Genomic DNA, 17573 nt, shown 5'->3' on the forward strand with positions numbered 1-17573 from the left:
CCTAATGAGACAACCCGGAAGTCAACGTGACAGCTACTGACAGCAGCTTAACTGTTACTGTAAGGGAAAGGTTCGACGCGCGCCTGTGACGTCATCTCTGCACGACCCTTAGTTTTGGCGTTTTCTGGGTGTCACCTGTGAACCATGCCTAAAGTTGTGTCCCGATCAGTTGTCTGTTCCGACACTCGGGACCGGGAGGAATATGACGACGGCGAGAAGCCCCTCCACGTCTATTACTGTTTGTGCGGCCAGATGGTTCTCGTGCTGGGTATGTAATGGGGAGCTGGCGGGCGGCCCAGGGCACTGCAAGGAGCAAAACTTCCGGTTCTCGAGTGCAATTTTTCTCAGGCTGTGTGATCTGGGAGCCACATCTAGTTGAAGATTAGTGGGCTTTCTCTCTGCACCAACATCCTCCCTACACATCCGTTAACCTTGTAACTCTATATCCAGACCCCGCTCCTCAAAACTAATTTCTGTTTCGGAAACAATACACCTTATTTCCCCTCCTCTCACTCCGCTTCTGGATACCCCAGTAAGCTCTTATCGTCAATGAAAATAAAATCCTTCCTTGATCCTACATTCTCCTCCAACTATAACCCCATTTCTTTGCTTTTTAAAAAAATAGCAAACTTTTCGCCCTGGCTGATGTAGCTCAGTGGATTGAGCACGGGCCTGTGAAGCAAAGGGTCGCCGGTTCGATCCCCAATCAGGGCACATGCCTGGGTTGCAGGCCAGGTCCCCAGTAGGGGACACATGAGAGGCATCCACACATTGATGTTTCTTTCCCACTCTTTCTCCTTCCTATCCCCTCTCTCTAAAAATAAATAAATAAATAAAATAAATAGCAAAAGGCTTGCCTGTATTGGCTGTTTCTGCATTCTCACTTCCCACTTGACCTCACTTCCCACTTGACCTCACTTCAGACAGGCCTTCCTTCCCACCTCGCCATCTAAACCACAATTTGTCAAGGTTAATAACTGAACATATTACCAGTTCCAGTGGTCAGTGGTCATTTTAGTCCCCATCTCAGCGGCATTTGACAGAGGTGAGCACTCCATCCTTCTTGAAACACTTTTTTCCTTTGCTTCCATGACTCCTCACTCTCCTGATTTTCTTCCTACCTCGATGTTGCCCCTTCTCAGTGTCTGGTTCCTTTTTCTGTCTCAAACTTAGGTCTTGCAAGGCCCTAGGACTCAGTCCTGTCACCTGTTCTCAATCTGTACTCACTCCCTAAGTGATCTCAACCATTCCTAAGCTTTAAAAACCATTCTACAGGGTGTGTGTAACAGAGCTGGGACTAAAATCCAGGTCTCCTGACACCAAGTCACTTTTAGTTGGAAAATTCAATGATAGGTTTCAATAAGTATAGGTATTATAGTGAAAATTACGGTGCTAGGCCCCCCCCCCCGAAACTTCTGATTGCCTCAGGGTATTTTTCAGTGACTCTAATAATCAACTCTTTCTCCATTACTTCAGACTGTCAGTTAGAGAAATTGCCCATGAGGCCCCGGGATCGGTCCCGGGTAATTGACGCTGCCAAACACGCCCACAAGTTCTGTAACACAGAAGACGAGGAAACTATGTATCTTCGCAGGTAAGTGGTTGCTGTTCTCTGTATGGGATTTTCTTATTGTGTTTGGGCCTAGTTCTGAGACTATAAATACCCTATCTAGTGTCAAAAAGGTTATCCATTTGGGCCCAAAACACTGATGTTTGCGGTAGATCTCTAACTTCTGTTAATGCAGCAGTATCTTTATTGTGTTTTGTTGAAGTGGTGCTGGGATGTGATTCTATTAACATTTGAGAGCTGTAATTTGGGGGATTTTTTTGCAAGTAGAATGAGGTCATTCAACCTGTAATGTCTTGGAGCATGCTATGTACAGGCACTGATTTAGGGACTGCATCTGGGAAGATAAATAAAGTGCCATCCTTACCATTAAATAGCACATGGCTCAGTGAGGGAATAGGCTACCTTTAATGATATGATGAAATACTGGTGTGCTGAACAAAAGACTATGGGAAAACAGATAGGAATGGCTCACCCTGCCTGAATGGTGGTCAGGAAAAGTAGAAGTAGATGGTTGCTTTGTGTTTGGCCATGGAATACGATTTCACAAAGTAGATGAGGGGAATGAGAAGCATTCCAGGTGGAGGGAATATGGAACTGTTACATGCATCAAATATGTGTGCTTTGGAAATTTGAGTAGGTTTTTTTTTTTTTTTTTGGCTAGAGCCCAGGGAACCCTACCGGAAGGGGTTCATAGCTCCTAGGGTGAGGACAATAAAACTCTGAAGTGGGCCAGTTTGGATCTGTAGGCAATAACCATCTCCTTTTTTAAAGCAGAGGAGTGATATGGGTAGATCTCTTGTAGATTTGGGAGTCCTTGGTGTATGTGGAGAATTGAAGCCTGGGAAGGGATAAAATTACATGGAAAGATTGTGGAGAAAAAAAAAGAGAGGATTGAAGATACAATCCTGCGAACCACTCACATTTAAAAAAAAAAACAGACAAAATAACTGGAACATAACCAGCAGAACCTGGTGGTGTGGAAAACAGGAGAGGACAGAGTTTTAAGAAGTACGTGTGCATGGCCATCAACAGGTACTGGATGCTAGAGAGAAGTCAATTCTAGGGAATTAAAAAGTCCATCCACCTGGCTGGTGTAGCTCAGTGAATTGAGCACAGGCCTGCAAATCAAAGGATCGCAATTCGATTCCTAGTTAGGGCACATGCCTGGGTTACAGGCCAGTTCCTATCAGGGAACACACGAGAAGCAACCATACATTGATATTTCTCTCCCTCTCTCCTTCCCTTCCCCTCTAAAGATAAATAAATAAAATCTTTAAAAAAAGTTCATCCATCCAGCCATTCATTCATCAAATATTTCATTTATTGATTTCCTACCTACCAAGTGCCATGTACTGCCCTAGAAACCTGAGATATCCCAGTAGATTAGTTTGCTGAACTAGGTGGCTTAAAACAATAGAAATTAATTGTTTCACAGTTCTGGTGGCTAGAAGTCTGAAATTAAGGTGTCAGCAGAGCCATGCTCACTCTCTGAAGGTTCTAGGTCAGAATCCTTCCTTGCCCCTTCCTAGCTTCTGGTGCTTGCTAGCCGTCCTTGGCATTTCTTGGCTTGTAGAGACGTCACTGTGATCTCTATCTGCATCACCATACGGGCTTCCCTCTGGGTCTCTGTCTCTGTGTTTCTTCCCTTCTCCTAAGGACACCAGTCATGTTGGATTATGGCACATTCTACTCATCTGCATGACCTCATCTTAATTAATTACATCTTCAACAACCCTTTTTTCAAATGGAGCCACATCCTGAGGTTCCTGGAAGGACATTCATTTTTAAAGGGTCACTATACAATCCAGTACAACTAGTAAACAAGCAGGGACCCTGCCCTTATGAAGCTTATATTCGAGTGTCAAACTAGAGAAAACTATAGGCTGGCATCTATTGATATTTATTTAAGAAACCAAACTGATATTGGCCTGCACTAATGAAAAAAGTTATAAACCACTGCTAGGTGACATTCAGTAGGAAATCAAGCATTGAGCACTAGTGTGACAACTGGGCTTCCAGAATTGTGCAGTTGAAGATGATTTGGGTTATATACCAGATATACCCAGGGGCACAAATTGTAATGAAACTTACGATATTCACAGGCAATATCAGAGGAATACTTCATTATGGTAGATAGAAAGGTTTATAAATGACATGCCCTATCTAAAGCTAATACCTTCTCTTGTGCTTTTTCTCCCTCTATTAATCTTTATTTAGGTTTCTAATTCTGAAAAGTATTAACTGACTATCTTTAGGATCAATAAATTATTAATTATATATTTATATAACATGACATGTTATATATTATATATATACTATATAATAGTATATATATATACTATGTAATAGTATATATATATATGTATGTATATATTGAAAGAATATATATTATTTAGTTAGTACAGAAAGTAATCTATAATGCAACTAGGCCACAGATTCCTGTGACACTATAGTGCAGATGTCCCCAGTTCCAGGCCAGAAAATTGAGTGGTCCTAGGCTGAGGTACAAACCCTGGAATCCCGTCAGCCTGATCCTGGACATGAGCCAGCTTCAGGCCCAGCTTTGGTGTTGGGTACTTCCCAGGCCTGAGGCTTCTGGCCAGGTGACTCTGTTGGGCCATAGAGCTTAGAGTTTACTGACAAGGCACGGTAACCGCCCCCCCCNGCCCCCCCCCCCCCCCCCCCCCCGCCCTTGGTTGATAGAGTTCCTGCTCTAATCATGACCAGTCCGGGGTGCTCCCCAGCTGGCCAGGGTGGCATTTCGGCCTGCTCCTTACCCTTCTTCTGTAGCCTGCTGAGTGTGGGAGCACCAGTTACTGAATATATAGCAGTCTGCTCAACACAGGTCCTGGAACCCATCACTTTCCACCTCCAAGTCTCTCCATTCCAAAGCACCTCTTCTTTGCCTTGGCCAGTGTGGCTCAGTTGGTTGGGCGTTGTTCTGCAAAGGGAAAGGTCACTGGTTTGATTCCCGATCAGGGCACAAATCTGGGTTGCAGGTTGGGTCAGGGTGCGTGTGAGAGGCAGCTAATCAATGCTTCTCTCCCTCTCTTCCCCTCTCTCTAAAATAAAGAAATGATTTTTTTAAAGTGCCTCTTCTTTGACACTGTTGTTCCCTAGTCCTCTCTTTTCCTCACTTACCACTGCCCCAGTGCAAATCGGTGGGTGAGTTTCTGTCTGTGTCTTTGTTGCCCATGCCCCTCCCTTGATGCTTTCTCTGTCCTTCATTTCTGTGAACTTGCTCTTGTGATTCTCCTTATACTTCTTTGGCTTTCTCAGTCTTCTGGGTTTTTCTGCTTGCCTGTTAAATGTTGGTCTTCTCCAGGGTTCTGGCCTTGATTTTTTTTCTTTTCTCTCTCTCTCCTCTCTCATGGCATCAATTACACGTATATGCTGATGACTCACAAAGTCTAGCTCTGCCTATGTTTTTCTCCTGTGCCTAAAACTGTGTATCTAACTGCCTACTCTACCTCGTCACCTGATGTTCTACCTCAGATCCACCCTAACAAAGGCCAAACTCATCATTCCTCTAAAGTGGAAAATATTGCAGATGGGTTCACTCAGCTCCACTCCAGATCTTCTCTCATACCCTCCTATATGCTAGTGTCTATAAAGTTAGGGTACATATTCCAGTCCACCCCTCTCCCCACCCCCCCAAAAAAAGAACTCTTGAGATTCTCAGTGTGACTTAGCTTTTTCCTAGTAAAAGGGATGGAAGTAGAAGTTGTTGGATGGGGCTTCCAAGGAAAACCTTTTTTACCCTTCTTATTTCTTCCTGCTTTTTGGAAAACAGGCTTGATCATTGGAGCCCCAGCAGCCATTTAGGACTGGGAAGGAAAGGCCACAAGAATCGCAGAGCTTTTGCTGTGCTATTCTGGGGTCTGGACCCCTGCCAGGACCAGACTTCTTTCACATGAGAACAAACTGTTGTGTTGAAGCCACCGCAGTCAGGTCTCTGTAACTATCAACCCCACACAATTCCTTCTGTTTCCTCCTCCTGTGGTGATGCCGCCTTTCATGCAGTGGCCTGAGGCAGAAGTCTGGGAGCTTGTCCTGTGTTCCTCTCACCCATCCCTACACCGATGCAGTCCCCTCACACACCCACTCACTGTGCACTGTCAGTTCTACCTTCTAATCTCTTGTGGCTGCCACCTCCTGTCCACCCCCGCCATCATCACTTGCTTGGGCTGTTGAAGTGGCCTTTTTACCTGGTCTTTTGTCTTTAGTTTTGCCCTCTTTCTGCCTGAATGATCTCAGATGCACATTATGCCGATCTCCTGCTTCAGATCTTTCAGTGACTCTTCATGACCCACAGCAGCGGCTCTCAAACATTTTTATTTTTTTATTTTATTATTTTTTAGATTTTATTTATCTTTAGAAGGGAAGGGAAAGAGAGAGGGAGAGAACTATCAATGTATGATTGCTTCTCATGTGTCCCCCTGCTGGGAACTGGCCTGCAACCCAGGCATGTGCCCTGACTGGGAATCGAACTACGATCCTTTGGTTCGCAGGCCCACGCTCAATCCACTGAGCTACACCAGCCAGGGACCTTAAACATTTTTAGACGTTGAATCCTTTCTTCAAGCGAAATTCATACCCAAAAGTGTAAATAAGCAGGACACCAGTCTGATTGGAGGAGATTTCAGCCCAACCCATTAAGGACTCCTCCCCCCCCCAATCCAGTTTCATTTAGGGATCATTATTGCAGAGCACAACTTAAAAAAAAATCCTGGTTAACAGGATAAATCTAAGCCTGAAGGCTCTCTATGATCTGGCCTCGGCCTGCCTCTTTGTCCTTATTTCCTGGTATGCGCTTGATTTTTTTTTAAACAACCGAAAAACATTTGTCATCTCATATAGTTTCTGTGGGTCAGGAATTCAGGAGCAGCTTAGGTAGATAGTTCTGGTCTCTCACGAGGCTGTGGATGAGAGATTGACGATGGGTGCGGTCATTTGAAGTTTTCATTGGTGCTGGAGTTTCCACTTCCACGGTGGCTCCCTGACATGACTGGCAGCTGAGTGCTAACATTTAGGGAAAAGCCTCAGTTCCTCACCACGGGGATTTTCCAGTGGGCAGCTTGAGTATCCTCGTGACACAGCAGCTGGCTCCCCACAGTGTGAGTAATCTAAGTGAGAGCACGGCAGAAACTGCAGTGTCTTTTATGTCTAAGACTCAGAACTCAGACACTATCATTTCTGCAGTGTCCTATTGGTTCACACATCAGTCCTATTCATTGTGGGAAGAGACTACAAGGGTAGCAATACCAGGGTGCAAAGGTCATTGGGGGCCAATCTGGAGGTTGTCTACCACAACCAGGAAGAACATTTGGTTTTGTTTTCAGCCTTCCCTATTGCATATATTCCTAGTGATGACAGGTAGGAAAGACAACCAAGAACAGTTAGTTTAAATATTTGGCTCATTAATCACTTTTTAATGATCATGGCACTTAAAAGCCTTGTCTCATTTACATTAGAGCCTCAATATATATCAAAAAGATGAATTTTTTGAGAGCAAGAACCCTGCCTTATACTTGATCCATTTTTATGAGTTTGACAGAATCCCATTTGCCATAGGTGCTTGAAGGTTAACTCACTGGGAAATGTACAGCCCCCTTTGATATTCCTGTGCCTTGAAAGCTCCAGCTTACAAGACTGGCTGCCTTTAGGGTTCTAGAAGTCAGTTACATGGCAACTCTTTTCCTTCAGGCTGAGGTTGAGTTTAGAATGCCAGTGGGAACCAGATGGGGTACACAAAAGGAAAAATATTGCTAGTGCCCTAGTCCAGTGATGTCAGCAAGTGGGAGCACACGCAACAAAAGTAATACTTGTCAGCAGAGGGGCAGAGTGTTAAAGATGGTGGGGATCACCAGCATGGGAGTTACACCCCAAGCAGCACCACTGTATCTTTTCTCCTTCTGTGGGTTGCCTTTTCACCTTCTTCACGGTATTCCTGGAAACACAACTGTTTTTGATTTTAATCAGGTCCCATTTATCTATTCTATGATTGCTTGTGTTTTATTTAGATTTTCTGTTTCTTTGTCTGTGCGTTTTGGTAGTTTGTGTCATTCTGTTCTTCTAGGATTTGTTCATTTCATCTCAGTTACCTAGTTAGTTGGTGTACAGTTGTTCATACTGTAATCTTAAAATCTTTTTGTCTGTGAGGTATGTAGTACTCCTTTCATCTTTTTTAAGGGCTAGTAACAGACTGTAATTCTCTGAATATTTTGTGCTGTTTTGCCTTTGTACATAGTATTCCCTCTGCCAGAAAACCATTTTCTATCAGGACTGGCAGCTTGCACATCACCTCCTCAAGAAGCCTTCCATGCTTACCTCAGACAGATTGGCAGCTGCGACCTCTGTGTCCCCATTACACTGCATGCATTCCTCTATTTAAGAACTTCCATGATTATCTTTTTCCTCACTAAACTGAATTCTTAAAATAATTAATTCAACCATTATTTACTGCATGTCTATTTTGTTTCCAGTACTTTGTTCTGCTCTGGGGATAGAGTGGTGAGACCGACAGGCAGGGTCTCCACTGATTTCTTTATCTCATGGACCTTACAATGTAATAGGATGATGGAAAGATAAAGTAATTGTGATTATGAAAGGTCATATGAATGAAACAAAGGGCTCATACCTAGAATCACATGAGAACCCCTTAGAAAAGATGGTCAGGGAAAGCCTCTATGAGTAGGTGATACCTGAACTGAGAGCAAAAAAGATGAGAATGGGACAGCTGTAGTGAATGGTAAGGAGAGCACTCCAGGCAGAGAGAAGGGCATGTGTGAAATGCTTTAAAGAACAAAAGGAAGACTTATGTGGCTAGTGCAACAGTGAGAGAAAGAGGGAATGTTCGAGATGAGGCAGGGGCCCGATTATGGGCTCAGTTGCTGTCTGCTAGGCCACGGTAAGGAGTTTGGATTTTATTCTGGGTGTCTTGGGATGTCACTCTTTCATTTCTTTTTTAAATCCTCACCCAAGGATATGTTTCTTGATTTTAGAGAGAGGAGAAGGGAGGGAGACAGAGAGAAACATCAATGTGAGAGGGAAACACTGATCAGTTGCCTCCCACACCTGCCTCGAGCAGCCCACAGCCTAGGTACGTGCCCTAACTGGAATCACACCCGTGACCTTTTGGTGTGTGGGACGATGCTCCAACCAACTGAGCCACCTGACTGGGGCAGGGAAGCCACTCTTGGCTTTATTTACAGAATGATTTGGAGTGAGACGGTAGTGAGAACAGAGTCTAGAATAAGCAGTCAGAATTTTTATTTTAGATATGAGTTTAGAGTGGGGAAGTCCTAACTGTCTAACTGTCTGTCTGTCTCTGTCTCTCTCACTCTCATACACACACATACAAACATACATACACACGCTATTTCTTTGATCACACAAAAATCTAAAATTTCCACGTGGGGGGAAAAATCAAAGAAAAATACAAACTGGGGAAGAATTGTTTGCGAGGCCCCTTAACATTTGCACGTCTCCTTAACATACAATAAAAAGACGACTCAAAAGACAAAGGGTAGGACATGACAGGTCACCCCCCCCAAAAAGAAAATACAAGGGCCATTAAGTATATGAAAAGATGGCTAGCTTCATTCTTTTAAAACAAAGAATTATAAGTTACGAGATCACATTTTTCACGTGCAAGATTGGCAGTAGTGTACTTCAATAACATACTGTGTTGACTGTGGGGAAACAGGAAGTCTCACACTGGTGACGAGAGTGTGAATGGTTCCGCTTCTCTAGAGAGTAATTTGGCAGTGTCTATCAGAATTTAAAGTGGATACACTTCTAGGAATTTATCCAACAAGTAAAAGACATTTGGTTCATCCATACAAAGGAATATAGTACAGACCTTATAAAGAATGAAGCAGTTCTTTATCAATGATGGGGAAGGATTATGCGTATATTTTTTAGGCAAGAGGATACATTTTTAAAGATTTTATTTACTTTTAGAGAGAGTGGAAGGGAGGGAGAAAGAGAGGGAGAGAAACATCAATGTGTGGTTGACTCTCCCACGTCCCCTACTGAGGACCCAGCCCTCAACCCCAGCGTGTGCCCTGACTGGGAACCGAACCGGCAACCCTTGGGTTCAGAGGCTGGCGCTCAGTCCACTGAGCCACACTAGCCAGGGCCCAAGATACATTTTTCACTGAACAAAGAGGTAGAAGATAATATAAGGTATGCTACACTTGTCCAAAAAGGAAAACTATTTTCTCTATGTGTCAATGAGGATTCTTTGTTTGTATCATCCACTAACTCTGAGGGCAACAGAAGAAACCAGAAACAGTATTTGCTTCTGGGGAATAAAACTGGGTGGGTGGAGATGGGTGGGTGGAGATTTACTTCTCATTTTATACTCTGTATAGACCGAGTGCACATATTGTCTATTAAGAATTTTAGCCCTGGCTGGTGTAGATCAGTGGACTGAGCACGGGCCTGGGAACCAAAGCGTCACCAGTTCAATCCCCAGTCAGGGCACATGCCTGGGTTGTGGGCCAGGTCCCCAGTGGGGGCCATGAGGGAGGTAACTGATCCATTCCATCACACACCATTTCTCTCTTTCTCTTTCTCCATCCCCCTCTCTCTAAAAATAAATAAATATATTTTTTAAAAATTTGAACAAATGTGTGGGGGAAGTGAGGAGACCAGTCAGAAAGCTGTGACCATAGTCCTGGGAACAGATACTGGTGGTCTGGGCTGAGATGGTGGAAGAAAGGTGGAGAACTCATTGGTAAAAGCCACAGGATTTGTGCATGCGGGGGTGTGGGAGATAAGGGAAAGTACAGAATCATGGATGTGTCCCAGGTTTCTGTGAAGTAACTGGATGGGTGGAAGAGTTGGTTATCTAAGGAACTCTTAGATAAGGCACACTCTAAGGCAGTGTTCTGTGAGCTGTTGCATCTGATAGCCTGGGCTTGAATTCAACCTATTGGAGTTCCTCGTGGTGTGACCTTGGGCAAATCATTTATTTGCTTTGTGCTTAGGAGCCCTCGTCTGTAAAATGGGAGTGATGATATGACCTATCTCACAGGGTTGTTGTAACGATTAACTGGGTTAGTACAGGTACACTTTAGAACAGTTCCTGGCACATAGTAAAAGCTATGTAATCAGTTATCTCTATTGTTGTTATTGTTACTGCAACTAAGGTGGCTGCTAGGACTGTAATACTGCGCCTCCCCTTCCTCCACCAGGGAGATGCCTGACCCCTATTAGGGGCTTAGTTGGCGTTTGTGAGAGGGAAAGGATGCTTTAAAATTAATATGTGTTTAATACGCAGTTGATCTAGCAGGTGACAGATTTTGAAAGACACCTTTAGCATTTGAAGAAATGAAATAGTGATGTTAGTAGGTTATGAGATTTGCTCATATCTTTTTGCTTTAACTTCCATTGTTTTGTGTACAGGCCTGAAGGTATTGAACGACAGTACAGGAAGAAGTGTGCAAAGTAAGTATGAACAGTGTGGGTTTCTCTGAGTGTAAGCAGCTAGAGGCAAGAATGTGTTAGGAGTAGAATTCTTTGGATACAATTCTCTGTTGTATCTTTTTTAAAAATATTTTATTTATTTATTTATCTATTTTTAGGCAGAGGGGAAGAGAGGGAGAAAGAGAGGGAAAGAAACATCAGTGTGTGAGAGAAACATCAATCAGTTGCCTCTCGCATACCCCGTGCTGGGGACCTGGCCTGTAACCCAGGTACCTGCCCTGGCCTGGAATCAAACTGGTGACCCTTTGGCTCTCAGGCTGGTGCTCAAGTCACTGAGCCACACCACCCAGGGCCTTTGTTGTTTCTTTATCCTTATCATTGCTACCCAGATAACAATATGTTTCTGGAAGAGACAAGTCAAAGTTACATCTCTGGCCAACTAGCCACAAAAATAGGGTTTTAAATATAGTATTAGTTTTGAAAGTCGAGGTGTAATTTCTACATCACTAAATTTGCCCTTCTTTAGCGTACCATTTGATGGGTCTTGACAGAAGTATACAGTCATGTGATAGCACCACTACTGTGACACAGAACATCCCCAGGACCCCACGAGCCCTTGGCGGTTACGCCCCTCCCTCCCCCCTGCCCTGGCCATCACTGATCTGCCTTCTGTTAACTGTGGTTTTGCCTTTTCTAAACTTTTGTGTAAATGCTACAAAATGTGCTTTACTATATATTGTACAATCTGTATCTGTTACATCTGGTTTCTTTCACTTAGCATAATGCTTTCGGGAGTCATCCAAGTTATTATTTGTATCAGTAATTTCTTCCTCTCTATCGCCGAGAAGCATGCTGCTGCACCAGTTTGTTTCAGCACTCACTCGTTGAAGGGCAGTGGAGTTGTTCATGGTTTTGGCCATTACAAATAGAGCTGCTATGAACATTCTGGTATAAATCTTGATGGGAACATGTGCTTTCTTTTGGAGTGGGGTTACTGGGTCATACGGTAAATGTAACATAGTGTAATTTAATCTAGGTCCACTTAGAAAGCCTGGAAGTTTATTTAATGCAATATATATACATATTCCAGCTTTAGATTAATAGAATATTAAACAATAGTAAGTTTAATCTTGTTTCAATAATTAACAGTTACATCTTGGCTCTCAGAAGACTCAGAGAAGGAGGGGTAAAGCAGGGAGAGGCCAAGAAGGTATTTTTAGTTCACAGCCACACTGGATTCATTAAATTGGTTTTATCTGATCTTATGGGTCTCCCTCATTTAGCTGAAAAAGTATAATAAGAATGACCAGCCAAAGAAAGTAGGACGATTACTACAGGAATTTGTGTGCCAACCACTGCAGCGGAGCCTTTACACTCCCTCTTAGCACTGTGGAAACAAAACAGAACAAGATAAAACCTGCAAACTAGTCACCCAGACACTGGGGAAGAATGGCAGCAGTTTTGACCAGGAAGCAGTCAGTGGCAGGAGCCACCGTTTACCAAATCTGTCTGATGGTAAAAATCACTTGAGATGCTGAGGAAAATGACAGAGACCAAGGCTACCCGCCTCCACCCCAGATTTGCTGAATCAGGACCTTCTGGGGGTGGGGCGAAGGCATCTGATCAATGTATGGTTGCCTCTCGTGAGTCCCCTGCTGGGAACTGGCCTGCAACCCAGGCATGTGCCCTGACTGGGAATCGAACTGCGATCGTCTGGTTCGCAGGCCTGAGCTCAACCCACTGAGCTACACCAGCCAGGACTGATCAGTAGTTTTAACAAGCGCCCTCAGTGATTCTTACTGAGTAGTTTGGGGAGACATTGGAAAGAACACATGCTTAGTTTATGCCACAAAGAAAAACATTCCTGGGATCTCAGCACATTTTACAAATCGCCGTTTAGGGGATCTAAGTTCTGAGACTCCCCAGTGACTCACGCTGCTGCTTGTCAGGTGCGGACTGCCACTCTTCTACCAGTCCCAGCCGAAGAACGCGCCTGTGACCTTCATTGTGGATGGAGCAGTGGTCAAGTTTGGCCAGGGTTTCGGAAAAACGAATATATATACTCAGAAGCAAGAGCCTCCTAAGAAGGTAATTGTCATTGAAGGAGACAGACTGGTTCATATACCTACAGATGTTGCCCTAAATGTTAAAATAAGATTATAGTGCACAAGAAACTGTCCTTTACAAATGAATGCATTCTTCATTAAGAGAATGCCATTTTTTGTGTGATAATGTGTTGGTTTTTTCTTTCATCCAGTTTCCCTATGAGTAAAGCTAGAAACTGAATTTTTTGAAGATTTTATTTATTTATTTTTAGAGAGAAGGGAAGGGAGGGAGAAAGAGGGAGAGAAACATCAATGTGGGGTTGCCTCTCACACATCCCTACTGGGGACCTGGCCTGCAACCCGGGCATGTGCCCTGACTGGGAATGGAATGGGTGACCCTTTGGTTTGCAGGTGACCCTTTGGTTTATTATTACTCATGCTCAATCACTGAGCCACGCCCACCAGGGCGAAACTGTATGGTTTTTATTCACATTTACTTCCTTTCAAATGTCTTCTTTTTCCAGTGTAAACAATTTAAAATGGAATGAATCAGGCTAATTTTCAGATGTACTTTAAAACACCTTAATGGGCAATGTTAGAACAATCTAATCCCAAATCCCTATCCCAAAGAGGTGGCTGTCCACCCCCAACGGCTACCTTTCCCCGAACCCAGGCATGTGCGCACACCCGCTCGCATGCACACACGGCTCACAGAGCCTCTTGCTGTGTCTAGACTGATTCCTCCTCTTCTGCAACTCCAGGTGATGATGACCAAACGGACTAAAGACATGGGCAAGTTCAGCTCTGTCACAGTGTCAACTATTGACGAAGAAGAAGAGGAGATTGAAGCCGTAAGTGCTCCTGCTCTCAAGGGAATTGAACTGGGGGGGAGTTGGTGTGAAAGGAACAAGGCTCCAGAACAAGAGCACCCCAGCAGCGGAATGATCGGAGACTGCTTGTAAACCTTGTTCTGCCAGTAAGAAACTATGAGACTGGCTGGTTCCTGTGTCCCCGAATCGCGGGACCATCTGTAAAATGAGAACCAGGGAGTTTCACTTCATCAGTGCTATTTTTGCCATACTGTGCTTTTGAGAGGTCTTAGGGGGCAAATTCCTCATCCCTCTTCAGTTTAAATACTATTGGGCTCAACGATTTCAGGTCCCTTCCAGTCTGGCTCTGATGGTTTATGAGTCTGCCCTTAGAAGTAGCAGCAATTATGTTTATGGTTCTTCAGTATAATAACGTTGACAGAGAGAGCTGTTATCTGTTAGTTTTTAAACATTTTTTAACGATTATATTTATTTTTAGAGAAGGAAAGGGAGGGAGAAAGAGAGGGAGAGAAACATCCATGTGTGGTTGCCTCTTGCGTGCCCCCTGCTGGGGACCTGGCCCACAACCCAGGCATGTGCCCTGACTGGGAATCGAACCGGTGCCCCTTTGGGCCGCAGTCCACACTCAATACACTGAGTCGCACTGGCCAGGGCTGTTATCTGTGACTTTTAAAATCATTTCAGTTGACACCTGACCTCTCCTGGATTACTGAAAAGCTACAGAGTTGAAAGGGAACAGCCCTGCCGTTTCAGTAATAATTTCAGAATTTGACTGGTACAAATTGGTACTTAAGGTTTCTGTTGTTACTCATCGGTGTGACTGCTGGTTTAATGACACTTCTTTTTTCCCGTCAGAGGGAAGTTGCTGACTCGTATGCACAGAATGCCAAAGTGATTGAAAAACAGTTGGAGCGCAAAGGCATGAGCAAAAGGCGCCTGCAAGAGCTGGTGAGTGGCGCGTGGTAGCAAGGTGCTGGGCTGAACCGTTTGGGTTTCTTGGTCTGAAAGATCCTCCAGTAGTCAGGGACATCTTTAGGACATCCGTCAGGGGTTACCAGTGTAGTCGGCTGCCAGGTGTTTAACCCTGGGCTGGGACTCTCGACGAACCGTGCTCTGGAGTAGTTACCACAGGATCCAGGCCCTAAATGGTGGTACTTGTTGTACAGCCCTAACTAGAATGATATTTTCATGTGCCACTTTTGGTCAGGAATTATATATCAAGGTTTATGGACTCTTTCCCAGGGTGTGATGTCACACAACTGTGCTGCATGGGTAGGCCCAGCACTGGGGCCGCTCATGGCTCCGTAAAGCCCTGACTCCACCACCTGTTCCTGCATTATTTATGGGCTCCTCACAGAGTGTGCACACCCATAGGTGATGGTGTCTACACGTTTTCTTGATAATAATTTACTTACGATATTTCTTTACAATTAGACAGCACTTTGTTAGTGCCTTATTGAAAGCTATGTACCAGTCTGCCCCAGTGACTGTGGAGGATTTTTTGGTGACAGGTGGTAGGTCTTGGGAGCCGCTTTACTTTGCCGTGGTGGTTTAGAGCAGTGCTTATCGAGTTTTCTGAGGTGAAGGTCAGTGCTTTATTATTTTTTTTAATTGCCAATTTGTAAGAGCAGATTTGTAATTTATCAAATGCAATGAAATGGATTTACCTCAGTTGTTTTTATTAAATTGTTTTGTTTTATTATTACTCTGTCAAATGGCTATAAAAGTCTCTAAATATTTACTGTCTGTGTTTGTGTGGATCTTGCATGCACCAGTGACCAGCAGGTCATGGGCCACACAACTCTAAGTAGCTCTGTTCTAGAGCAGTGTTTTTCTTCGTGTTGTGCCAACAATAAGATACTGGTACGCCGTGATAATGACTGATTCCCTCAGCCCTCTGGGAGTCACGGGGCTGCGGGATGCCTGCGCTGACCACCGCCTTGTGCGTCATCATTTTCTGTGTGCCGTACCAGCAGAAAGGTCAGAAACCAGTTGCTACAGATTCATAAGGAATGCAAACCACTGTTCTAGTTTGTATACTAAGTGGGCGTGGAGGGAGAGGGTTTGGTAGGTAGTGATATAATAAAGAAGGAAAACAAGCATTTCATATCATGTATCATGACATATACCTTTTCTTCCTCCCCAGGCTGAACTGGAAGCCAAGAAGGCAAAAATGAAAGGGACTTTGATTGACAACCAGTTCAAATGATCAGGACCTTTCTCTGAACCCAGACTAGAGGCGAGCATTTAGGCCAGATGGCAAAAGACATTGTTCTTGACTGTGTGCACTGCTTCCTACCTTTGCGCCCCAGCAGAAGGCTTTATGTTGCTCCTACATTCAGTGAGGTCTTTGAGTCCATCTGACCTGCTTTCTAGAGTTGGGTTTTTTTAATCTTTCTATATATGGCTCTTCTGTACTGTTTTTTTTCTTTCATTTGATATAAACATTCTTAGCTGTACAGGAACTCTAAATAGATCAGGGCTTAACTATCTCTAGTTTTTAAAGTAGCTGGTCTTTAGTAAAATGTTCAAAGATTTTTGAAAAAAAATATTATAAGTTGTCATAGAAAAAAGTGGCATTAAATCATGGCATAAGATTTAAAAGCACAGCAAGTCAGATCCCTTGAGGTCTTGGCAGGTATCAGCTATGGTTTGAATCTCTTCTTCTGTCACAAAAAAGCCAGAAAAGCCAGAATCTGCATAAAGCTTCCTTTACTTCAAATATGAAAGCTGTAAGTGAGCCATCCCTTATCAGATTTTTCACTTAAAGAAGCAAAAGCCAGATTGCATGAGGGGTTAGGGTAGCTGAGATCTGGATGAAAATGGAGGACTTCCGGCCAAGATGGAGGCGTAGGTGGAAACACTGTGCCTCCTTGCACAACCAAGTGTAAAGACGACAAAGTTTTAGTAACAAAAATGCAACCAAAACACAGAAAATTGAACTGTATGGAAGTCCGACAACAACGAACCATTCAGCCAGACCAGTAAGAGGAGCAGAGTCAGCGGCTGGTGGAGTGGGGGTCGGGCAGGAAAGATTGGCCGGACTGATCCAGGAGCACACGCTGTGGTTGGCAGATCCCAGGCGTGGGGTGGCAACAGCTGGACCCAGTGAGGGTGCAAGGAGGCTGGCTGACTGCGGTCACACATTTGTGTGCAGATAAACCAAGCAAAGGAGTGAGCAGTTAGACAGACCATGCAGACTAGGAACCCAGTGATGGGAATTAGAGCCTGAAAGCACCAATTGGAAAGATTTTTGGGGTTGAGGTGCCAGGACAGGCCCCCAGGCTCTAATGGAGAGACCCACAGGGTCCTGGACAGTGCACAGGCCCACACACCTGGGAACTGGCACCAGGGGGGCCAGGTTTGCTTGCGGGAAGCAGCAGAGAGGACTGAAATCTGAGAGCGTGGAACAAATGCCATTGCCCCTCTCTGACCCCGCCCCCACATACAGCATCACAACCCAGCAACTGGGTCGCCCCACCCAGATAAACACCTGGGGCTCCACCCTTCATACATAACAGGTGCAAACAGACCAAAACATTATGGCTCAAGAACAGCTCAAGGCCCCAGAGCCAATAATTCTAAGCGACCAAGAGATAGCCAACCTCTCAGATGCACAGTTGAAAACACTGGTGATCAGGATGCTCACAGAACTGGTTGATTTTAGTCACAAATTAGAGGAACAAATGAAGG

General features: G+C 44.3%; 1 protein-coding gene across 2 annotated transcripts; it reads left to right on the plus strand.

Moving 5' to 3' along the window:
• Positions 1-103: 103 nt before the first annotated feature.
• On the plus strand, positions 104-16689 carry STEEP1 (STING1 ER exit protein 1). 2 transcript variants are annotated; one of them, XM_037069140.1, is made up of 8 exons: positions 104-268; positions 1477-1594; positions 10985-11026; positions 12955-13093; positions 13812-13901; positions 14736-14828; positions 16027-16091; positions 16144-16689. In XM_037069140.1, exons 1-7 carry the CDS (start codon positions 145-147, stop codon positions 16087-16089), a joined length of 669 nt encoding a protein of 222 aa, XP_036925035.1. In that variant the 5' UTR covers positions 104-144; the 3' UTR covers positions 16090-16091; positions 16144-16689. The 2 variants fall into 2 exon arrangements, with proteins under 2 accessions (XP_036925035.1, XP_036925034.1); XM_037069139.1 differs by having other exon boundaries at positions 16027-16689.
• The last annotated feature ends 884 nt before the right edge of the window (positions 16690-17573 follow it).

The sequence above is a fragment of the Sturnira hondurensis genome, unplaced genomic scaffold, assembly GCF_014824575.4.
Source record: "Sturnira hondurensis isolate 20B ecotype Veracruz unplaced genomic scaffold, ASM1482457v3 Scaffold0018484, whole genome shotgun sequence".
Lineage (NCBI taxonomy): Eukaryota > Metazoa > Chordata > Mammalia > Chiroptera > Phyllostomidae > Sturnira > Sturnira hondurensis.